The 11050-nt window shown below is 31.1% G+C and overlaps 2 protein-coding genes across 2 annotated transcripts; both read left to right on the forward strand.

Annotated features, from left to right (window-relative positions):
* Positions 1-211: 211 nt before the first annotated feature.
* On the forward strand, positions 212-1021 carry LOC106754440 (non-specific lipid-transfer protein 1). The gene is made up of 2 exons (XM_014636455.2): positions 212-624; positions 799-1021. Exons 1-2 carry the CDS (start codon positions 287-289, stop codon positions 806-808), a joined length of 348 nt encoding a protein of 115 aa, XP_014491941.1. The 5' UTR covers positions 212-286; the 3' UTR covers positions 809-1021.
* Positions 1022-7707: 6686 nt separating this feature from the next.
* On the forward strand, positions 7708-9297 carry LOC106754448 (non-specific lipid-transfer protein 1). Its single transcript, XM_014636461.2, has 2 exons — positions 7708-8147; positions 8989-9297. Exons 1-2 carry the CDS (start codon positions 7807-7809, stop codon positions 8996-8998), a joined length of 351 nt encoding a protein of 116 aa, XP_014491947.1. The 5' UTR covers positions 7708-7806; the 3' UTR covers positions 8999-9297.
* The last annotated feature ends 1753 nt before the right edge of the window (positions 9298-11050 follow it).

Consider the following 11050-nt stretch of genomic DNA (forward strand, 5'->3'; position numbering starts at 1 on the left):
TAAGGTAACATTTGACTAAGTACAAACTTTTATTAGGTGTCCTCTAAGGCATATTGAAGTGTCACTCAGCGGATAATAGTGCAGAAACAGTTAGCAGAGAGTAATGCCATACCGTATCCCAAGTTCCTCGAGATGTTCAACCATTGAATTCTCACAACCACCACCTACTCAAACGTCCATAGAAAAACCCTATATAAACACCACAACCCAAAACCCTAAAACTCACTAATTACTCATCATCATCAATCATTTCATCTTCAGAAGCATTTTTCAGTTCACTTTGAAAATGGCCAGTGTTAAGTTTGCATGCATGGTGGTGATGTTCATGGTGGTAGTGGGTTCACGCAGTGCTGAGGGAATGACGTGTGGCCAAGTTCAGGGCAACCTAGCACAATGCATAGGGTTCCTTCAAAAGGGCGGTGTTGTTCCCCCATCATGCTGCACGGGGGTGAAGAATATCCTGAACAGTTCCAGAACCACCGCTGATCGCCGAGCCGTTTGTAGCTGCTTGAAGGCTGCTGCTGGTGCAGTTCGTGGGATCAATCCCAATAATGCTGAGGCTCTCCCTGGGAAGTGTGGGGTCAACATACCCTACAAGATCAGCACCTCCACCAACTGTAACAGGTATATATATACTATTTTGAGGTCTCAAGTTCACTCTTGTTTTCACTTTTTAAGTCTTTCTTACACTATGATAAAGTTTTAACTAAACTTAGAGTTTTAAGTCAATTTCGATTTGTATGATAAAGTTTACATCATGTATAAAGTATTGAAGGTGGTTGGTGTTTTGTTTTGTAGCATCAATTGAAGGGAGACAGATTTGGATGGATTGGCTAAGAGAAACCATGCTATGCTACATGTTAGTAAAGAGAATAAAAGGAGGATAGGAGTCTCCATTTATGGGAGCTAGTTTCTTGTTTTGTGTTCTATATTCCAGTGTGAAGTTTATACACTTCCTTTGGATGTTATGTGAAACTTTATAAAGTGAATAAAAGAAGTTTGATGTTGAAAGTTTGATGTTCATTGTGAAATTTACCAAAGCTCTTATTCGTGGTGAGATTGATCTATTCTGTCACAATGTATTAGGTAATTGGTAATGGCAATGATAATATATAATTTGTTCATCTGATGCAGGACTAATTACCTGTGAATGTCATTACTTATTTTGTTGTTGAACTTAAATCACTTTACCAAGAAAAGGTAGTCTTAATTTTTTGTTTCTAGTTTTACAAACCTAATAAAATTTATATTATGACAATTTATAAAATTAATAGAAAGAATGATTATTAAGTAAAACATTGTTCTTTAAAAAGAGACTTTTTTTTTATTATTAATCTATCCTTTAAATGGAACAAAATAATAAATAATAAAATTATTTCAAAAACTCTTTAGTTTTTAAAATTGATACTTGAACTTTTTGGAACAAGTGAAATTTAGTAATGTTCCATTACATAAATGAAATTAATAATCGATAGACCCTATCTTTATTATTAATACAAGAAATTAGTCCTTTTTATAGAATCCCACTGAATTAAACTTGCAAATTATTAACAGGTTTCAATACATTATGATTAATTGATTTTCTTAAATAGTTTTTATAAATTTAATTTCTTCTATAATAAATCTTATTTTTTAATTTTAACAGATTTTAATCAACACTAGAAGATATACTATTTACATCTTGGAACACCCAAAAACCATTTCTCTAGAGACCAAAACGAAAGAAAGCAAAGGTGAAGTTGTTGTAGGGCAAAGAGGAATAAAGACTTGTTCTTCCAAACGCTCATGTTTTAAAATAATTATTTTACCCTTAAATAAAGGTGACTTTTGAATTACCAATTCTAAAAATTATCAAAAAAAAACAAATTTTCAAGAACAAAATTTTCTTAACATAGTTTCCAGAACAGTGTTTCTAGAATAGAATTTATAAACCAGGATTTCAAGAACAAGTTTTCTTCAAAAGGAACTTTATAACAAGATTTTTTGAATAAGCTTATCGAATCATGAAACATTGTTTGGATTCAGCTTTTCAGAACATGATTTCTAGAACAAATAAACATTTTTGGATTCAACTTTTCAGAACATGATTTCTAGAACAAATTTTGTAGAATATACAAAAGACATTTCGGAACAGGCGTTTTGGAGCAAGATTTTTGGAACAAGATACCTTTCAGAACAGAGGTGGCTGCATGGTGCAACAAAAAGGGTATTTTAGTCTATTTGCTTTCATCATAGAGGTACAGTTAGTAATGGGATGTAGGAAGAAGAACATAGAAATAACAGGTCCTATCAATTTGGGTTTTCAGACCCAACTTTTTCTTTCTTACAAAAAATTACAGATGCAACTTTCTCCAACCCGTTTTATTTTGTGGGAAAATTGACTTTTCAAAATACATTAATACACCAGGGATTTCATAAGAAAACTATGAACAAAATATTCCAAAGCTTCACTCATTCTTTCTCATTCCAGAATAATTTTTTTGAACTATAAAATTCATATTTTAAAATACTAATTCCAAAGTAAAGTAGTAGAAAGAGTATAGTAAATTATGAAATGCTGTATTTCCATAAAAAGAATGTTTATTTTTAATTATTTTTCACCTAATGGCGAGTCATAAATGAGTATTATCCACGTGTAAATGTGTCGGTAGATGAGTAATATCGTTTTAATAAATATAAATGGATTGTTGGTAATTTAAATAAGGTCATTATGTGAGTTATCTATAAACAGTATGTTAAATGATCATGATTAAAGAAAGTTCTTTACATGACATGAATAAATAGTGTATAAATTCTTTTCATCAAGTTTGAAAACAAAAATATTTTATTATGATGTATGACTTTTTGTACAGCATTAATGAGAGATCTACCGACCTGATATTTTTGCAGAATGTGTAGGACCTATACCTATGACTCATGGATATGTAGGACCTAAACTTATGTACATGTTACACTTACTGACCACACATGCCTTGCTTTCCAAAGAGGGTAGGCTAAAGTATAAGAACAGGGTCCATCTACCATAACAGCATTTATTACTCACATATTCACACTCCCTGGACCATTTCATGGATCTTCTACTGTTTCAGCTTTGTGCCCTAGCTTTGAAGGGCAAAGTTCTTGTTACTTCCATTGCTAGAGACAAAAGAATAAAAGAATAAAAAGAAAAAGAGAAAGAAATAGTTGGAAAAAAGGAAATTATTTTAATTAAGTATAAATCATGTTATTGAAGTATATACATGCATAAATCCACCCTGAGATTTGTTTGTATAATTCATACTTTTAAAAGGACTTTAATTTTTGTCATGTTTATTTATCATGTGAAATTGGCATGTGAGTCCAAGTTAATATATATATATATATATATAATCAACTAATGAAAAAAAAAGTAGATTTGTTGATTGATAGATTACGAATTTGTAAAAGAAAAATAAAAATTGTTTGAATAGTTATCTAAATATAAAAAGAAAAAAAAAAACTTTACTCATGTGAGGATGGTTTAACCTAATTTTTCTTATTATCCTATTATTTTAATGATTTACGATAATTTTAGAAAGAATAGGGAAAATGATTATAAAAAAAACAACAAACATATAAGTTATTTAACATATACTACAGGCAAAAACAACTAGATGTAACTATAAATTATAATAGTTTGAAGTTAGAAAAACTGTAATATAGATTAATCTGTTGATAAATTTGCTGTCCTTTTAAAGAAATGATGTTGAAGGAAGCTATCTAAAAGCAATTTCCAATTGTTCCCAGTTTGAGCGGGACCAATTTAAACCGCTATTAGTTGAACAAGTCATTTCTTCATTAATTTCCTCTTCTTATGTACAGTTGAGGTTGGTGAGTATACTGGCCCACTGTGTAAATAATTTATAGGATTCTTTTTCACTAAATTATTAACATGTAAATTTAAAATTAATTTTATTCTATAACTCTTTTATCATATTTGTTTGGTGAGCGTGAAATTGCGTTGAAATAGGATGAAGGAAAAAAAAAGGTATAATTTAAATGTATGCGGTGGAGATATTGAATCAAATCCCTTTTAATGATGTTACTTAAAATCTTATTTTCTAAAATCGTATTTTAAATTTATATTTTATAAAAAAATTATTTCAAAATAATTTTTATTTAATTCATGTATTATTTCGATAGCTCATTTTTTACTAATTGAACCCCATGTTTGTCCTATATTCGGATGAAATGAAGAGAAGAGAGAAAGCGAAAATGAGAGAAAAAAAACAAAAAGAAAACAAAAATTAGTAGAAAATAAAAATTATTTAAATTAAAAGAAAGAGAATGAAAATTTTAGAAAGTATAATAAATTTATTGATTATTTTATAATTATTTATCATTGTTAGGATAGAAAAAACAAAAAAAGCAATACTTATAATAGATTATGTTTTTCCTTGGATAATCGTTTATGGGGTTAGTTTACACTTTTAATTATTAAAAAAATCAATAAAATAATCAATTATATTTATAATATACGTATTTTCATAAAATTAAAAAGAAAAAAAAAACATTATTACCTATAATAACGTTAAGAGGTAAACGTATACATCAACCTCTTCATTCTGTTACGGCAAAAAATATTAATGCTTTAATTTCAAGTTCTCAGAGATAACATTATTACCGTCAACACTTCAGATGTTGTTCTCTTTAAAATTTAATACAGATCTTTGTCATCGAAATACACTTTAATGTACCAATAGGTATATAAAATACCTTTGATTTTAAACATTACTACAAATCAACCAAATTTACGAATTACTTTAACGTCATCGGAAGTTTTTATTTTCACTCAGAATTTTAAACATGTCTCTTTCTTTTTTCTATCTTAATTGAATTATTATTTTGTAAAATTAAATCAAATAGAAACTTTCCGTCAAATTGAGAAGATACCGTTAAAAAGGATATTAGGTGACATGCTGAGGGTATTATTTTAGATAACGTGACATTTTATACATAATTGTAATGTGTATTTTATAACTTTTAAATTAAAAAATTAAGGACAAATTGGAAAAAAAAGAGTTAAAAAATGCTCTTTTCTCTCTGAGGAATGAAATTATGGTTCCTTGGAGATAGGCAAAACACAATTTAAGAGTTTTCTGCAATGGAGTTAATGCGGTTTGTATATTGTTTTCTTTTTGGATAAAGAGTTTATTTTTTGTAATTTTACTTATGAAATCCAGATACACATTAATTACAAGTTATCACGATTCTTAATATGGAAGAAAAAAAGTATATTGCTCGTAAATGTCATCTCTCAGTTTTTAATGTTTTTGATGGTCTAGTTGATGGAATATGCTTCACTTGGTTGTGCAGAAGTCGTGGGAACATAGAGATTAGAGAGAAGAAATAGGTTGATAAATAAAAAATGTGGTATATTTAAAAGAGGGAAACCACATCAGAACAATCCACCAAAACCCTAAATCCATAGTCAGCCACCACACCGTTCAACCACCATCGCAGGAAAACCATCAGAACCACGTTGGACCTCCGTTCACTTCAAATGCATCTCGCAACAGCCACCAGCACTGGAAAAACCATTGTGAGCTTGCATCATCCTCACTGAACTACCTCGCGAGCCATGTGTGAAGGCTCCATCACAATGCGAACCAGATCTCTGCACCAGAGTCACACCACCACGAAACAAAAACAACACCATCCCCAGCCCCAAAACTCCTCTGCACAAACCCTAATCGCGAAAGATATGACCGCGCCGGAAAGGAGATCGAAATCGCAAGCCATCAACAGAGCAACCCAAACCCGACGAACAAAAATGCAAACAACTCAAAATCAGATTGTTCTTTGCAATTGAAATCAGAGAAGGGAGCAACCTTTAATTTCTTTCTCAATTTACCCTCAATTTTTTAATTTAGAAATTGCAAAATACATGTCACAATTATGTATAAACTAACACATCATTTAAAACAACACCCTCAGCATGCCATGTAATACCGTCTTTAACGACGTCTTCTCAATTTGATGGAAAATTTTTATTTGGTTCAATTTTACAAAAATAAGGACCCAATTGAGATGCCGAAAAAAAAGGAACCTATTTAAGATTCTAGATGAAAATAGAAACATATGGTGACATTAAATCTATAAGTTAAAATCATGAATTGAGGTGTATACTTTTAAAGATTTTTAATATCAAACTAAATCATTTTTATAATACTCAGACTTAGTTTTTCAACAGTAATTATATAACTTAGTAAATTTTGTACATTCACAACTTAGAAATTGTACGAGTAAATATTAAAAAAGATATTAATTACAAATTGGGAGTAGTTTTTTAATGTGTAAATAGTTTTTTTTTTTTTTATAGAGAACATTAATTATAGCAAAAACTTATAAATACATGTCACTATATATACTCGCTAAAACACTGATGAACTGACTCGCATCTCAACCCATATTTACAAAATAACTTAAAACAAACCCGTTAAGTATAAGTAAATTTGTAGAAACAATTAGTTTTATGCCTACTGGTGCTAAAATAGTACAGCGACATACACTGAAAAATGTGAGCAGAAAATAAACCAGAGATTTAAACTTATTAAAATATTGCTGACCTAGCAAAAAAACACCACGAGGATTACGTATATGAATCAAATTTTGTAATTAAAACATTATTTTTAGGAGAAAAAAAGGTTAAGGAATAATGAATCCAACATTTATAAAAAAAGAAACTTTTACAAATAAACTACAGATAATTAAAATTAGATGTTACTGAATTAATAGGGTATACCAATTAGGGAGATAATATCTTGTTCTCTAGGCTTTATTATGTAAATAGAAAATGTACATTTAGCTTTTCTTTTCACATTTCCCTTTTACACCATGTCATGTCACTCATTATTTTGTAAATAGAAAATGTTTCTTTATCTTTCTTCTTTTTATGCCATTAACCCTAAAATTTAGTAGCAGTATGTGCTTCCATCCGAGCCAATCAGTAGATGCAATGCAATGGATTCGCCATTTTCGGAATTCGGTGCCGTGACTAACGTTGCTTTGGTCTTTTCCCATACCAGCAAAAACTGAACTTTGCTACAAACACTGCTACTACAGTATTACTCGAAAACAGTGATGTAAGTAACCCATTCAAAACCTGTCAATTTTGGTGCAGTAAATACAAAGAGTGAAACTTTGACCAGTGCCTTGGCCTTAACCATCCCATTCAACTGTTACAAAATCTACCGTCACATTATGCCAGGTTTGCTCAACGATTAGACCATCTACCACACTGCATTAAATTTTTCTCAACTACCACCGAACCAAAGCCTGTCACAACCACTTGTGTATTTGTGCTCACAAATTCCTTGTCAGAAGAGGATCATGTACATGTAAAATTATGCAGAAAACTTTTTTTTGAGGAAAATAAAATTTTAACACCATTTTTTGACACCATTTTAACACTGCACACGTGTCAAAATATGGTTGGACGATTTCAAATTAAAAAACAAACTTTGGTTTTTTTCTTCCAAACATACCCCTGTCTCAACTTTTTTAATTTGAAATCGTCCAATCACATTTTGACACGTGTACAATGTCAAAATATTTTATTTCTTAATTTTTAAATCACAATAATTAAATTAATTAAAGAAGAACAGAAGTCGTAACCATATTTAGTTACGATGATGGCCAACCTAATAACTTCTTAGTACTATCTCATGCTCTATATAAACCCTACTCTTGTCCAACTTTACTTACCAAGCACTAAGCAAGAGACTCACCAAAACCAAACATATATTGTGATACTTTCCTTCTCATTTGTTCCTCTGATCTGTGGCGATGGCTAGCCTGAAGGTTGCATGCATGGTTGCGGTGGTGTTCATGGTCGTGGTGAGTGCACATATGGCACATGCGATCACGTGCGGGCAAGTGGCCTCTTCTTTGGCTCCATGCATCTCCTACCTCCAAAAGGGCGGAGTTCCGTCGGCGTCGTGTTGCAGCGGAGTGAAGGCCCTGAACAGCGCCGCAAGTACCACCGCTGACCGCAAAACCGCGTGCAACTGTCTGAAAAACCTTGCCGGTCCAAAGTCGGGTATCAACGAGGGCAACGCCGCTTCACTCCCAGGCAAATGTAAAGTCAACGTGCCCTACAAGATCAGCACCTCCACCAACTGCGCTAAGTATGTTCAACACACCACTTATTTCCTCACACATTTCTTTCACTAACAGCCTCATTGCGCTAATTACTCTAATTAATTCACATACTCACAGGTCTTAGCTACTTGTGTTCTACTTAATTAAACGGTTCAGAGTTTCTGATGATGATACCCTTGTTAAATATAGTAACTTTAGATCACAATTACACTCTCTCTAATATATCTCAACACATTTCCAGAAAAAAGAAAACATTTTTGCAGTTAGATGTAGGAGAAGAGATCAATGGTTAAGGTGTCCACATTTACTGTGTAAACGTATTTTAAAAATTATTGCTCCTGAAAATGCTTTCCATTTTTTTGTTTAGTTGTTTCTTTTTACTATCCATATCTAAGAATTTGGAGGAGACTCTCCAAGGAAATATATTGCTAAGATGTTTAAAATGTTGACTTTTTATTTGTCATTTAGCACTGCATAAGAAATCTGTTTATATAAACAAACGACATAAATAAGAAAAAAGATAATGTTTTGAAAGATAAGGACCACAAATATGCATTCTCATTAATTAGAGGACAGAGACTCTGTAAACAACATGTTCAATGTATTACAGGAAAGACTCAGTTAACAAACTGACTTAGACTTATGTTCTACTACTTTATAGATGATAAACCTAATGAAGTTGAGTTATACCTGAAAGTGTATTTAACCTCCTTAATGGTTAGTTAAAATTTCTTGAGAGTTTTCTGATAAATAGTTAAAAATATGTTGTGAAGTTGTAGAACTAGGATCTTGCATTCATTTTTTAAGTATGAAAGTTTGATGGTTATGTTTAAGCTGATGTGTTTGATGGTTTGTGAAATATTGCAGCATCAAGTAAAAGATGGATATGGTAAAAGGAAGAGATGGCAAGGAGGGAAATTTTTCAGTGGCAGAATATATGATAGTACCGTAGACATAGGTAATGAAAAATAAAGGGAAGCCGACGAGGGCTCCACTTGTGCGAGTCTCTCTTGGTGTCGGTGTGTGTCCCTTAGTTGTTTCAAACGTTGTTCCACTTTTGTTATGTCTTCTGAAATTTGTCTCCGTCCGTTGGTTGTTTCATGTAATAATGATATATATTATAGCACTGTAATTCCTTCCTACTTTTCCTTTTATGATTTTTCGTATTGGTCTTAATGGTTCTTCTCACCCAATCTATGTTTGCCATAAATGGATCATGGAATCGTTAACCCTTTAAATTTAGGAAAATATTAATATTTTTTTAACAATTTTTTTTTAAATTGTTTAAATGGTAAGTCGTGATTAGTTTGTTTTAAATATTTTAAAAAAGTTGATAAGTGAAATATAAAATGTCTGAATTGAACTTTACATTATATCAAACTAGTTTTAAGTAATTGTAGTTTATTAATTATACCGAGGAAATTATTAAAACTATTATCAAGTTGTACCGTAATTACTTTCAACTTTTGGTTTATAAGGTAAGAATTTCTGGATAATGACATTAGAGAATTCGCGGATAAGGCGCCATTAAAAAAACTAATATAATTGTTTTTTAATATTTAGGTTATATGCTAATCGTTATTTCAATTTTGAATTACGTACAGAACTTCAAAACTTGAAGTGATTAGTTATCATGTCAAATTTATAATGGATAAATACTTTAAATAATGTTATTGAAATTGTAATTATAATCTATAATAAAAATATTGTTAAATAAATAAATTACATTTTAAATTTATGTAAAACAGTGCATATTACGATAAAAGGTTATTTCAAATTTAGTTCCTTTTAGAAAAGAGTATTATTATTTTCTTTAAAAAAATTACAACAAAGGTAAAAATGCAAGATTCAAAAACATAAAAAAAATAAAATAAAGAAACTCTAAAATATCTCTATTGATTATGAAAAACAATAACTCATAAACATTCTTATTCGATATAATTATTTAATTTCCTATTATAAAGACATCATATTTCTTTTTCAATAACATAATACCAACTTATTTGTATGAATTTTCCTTTTAGCCTTGTTTTATAGTTTATCCGCTCTTCACCGCATGTTTGAATGTTGGAAAATGTTTCTTTGACACTCTTCCTTGACACAATTTTGACACACCTCCACCTGTCAAAATTCTATTGCATGCCAACACATTTTAAATAAAATGCTTTTAAAGAGTTGCAGAAGGGTATTTTTGGAAGAAAGTTTGTATGAAATTTGGAATTGGCGGTTTAACATTTTCATTTTCTTCACTCTTCGAAACCAAGTCTCGCGTCTACACCATTGTCTCTGCGATTGTCTCAGCCATTGGGTTCCTCTCTTGATTCCTCTCGCACTCATTCGAAACCAAAGTTGTGCGTCTTTATTCCTCTCGATTTCTCTTCATCCATTCTCTGTTGGTAAGCATGTCGTTTCGCGTTTTGCGTTTTGGTTTTGGGTGTGTTTTGTTTTTTGCTGTATATCCCATTGTTTGGGTTGGGGAGGGTTTTTGTGTTTTGGGTTTGGGTTGGGGAAGGTTTTTCGGTGTTGTATTGTGCGTTTTTTTGTTTTTATGAACCCTAATAAACCATTGCTGTGTTTTTCTGAAATTTGGGCAGTCGCAATGGCCTTTCCGAACCCAAAGGTAAGTAACATATTTTTTTGGTTACTATTCATATGTTTGTATGAACCCTAATTCACTCTATATCGCATTTATATATAGTTTATCTTTTTTTTTTTATAAGTAATAAATTTTTTGTTGTTAATGTTGTGTAGTGGCGTGTTCGAGTCTCTGTTGATTCATCAATAATTGTTGCTATGAATGGGTTATTGAGAGAAGTGCATGTAGAACGAATATCAATGACACTATTTCGTTGGTGTTTGCGGCTTCGTAAGGCTATGTGCAGAATGAAGAGGGAGTCTGGGTTCCAAAAGACAACACACCCAATGAACA

The sequence above is a fragment of the Vigna radiata genome, unplaced genomic scaffold (assembly GCF_000741045.1).
Source record: "Vigna radiata var. radiata cultivar VC1973A unplaced genomic scaffold, Vradiata_ver6 scaffold_212, whole genome shotgun sequence".
Classification (NCBI taxonomy): Eukaryota; Viridiplantae; Streptophyta; class Magnoliopsida; order Fabales; family Fabaceae; genus Vigna; species Vigna radiata.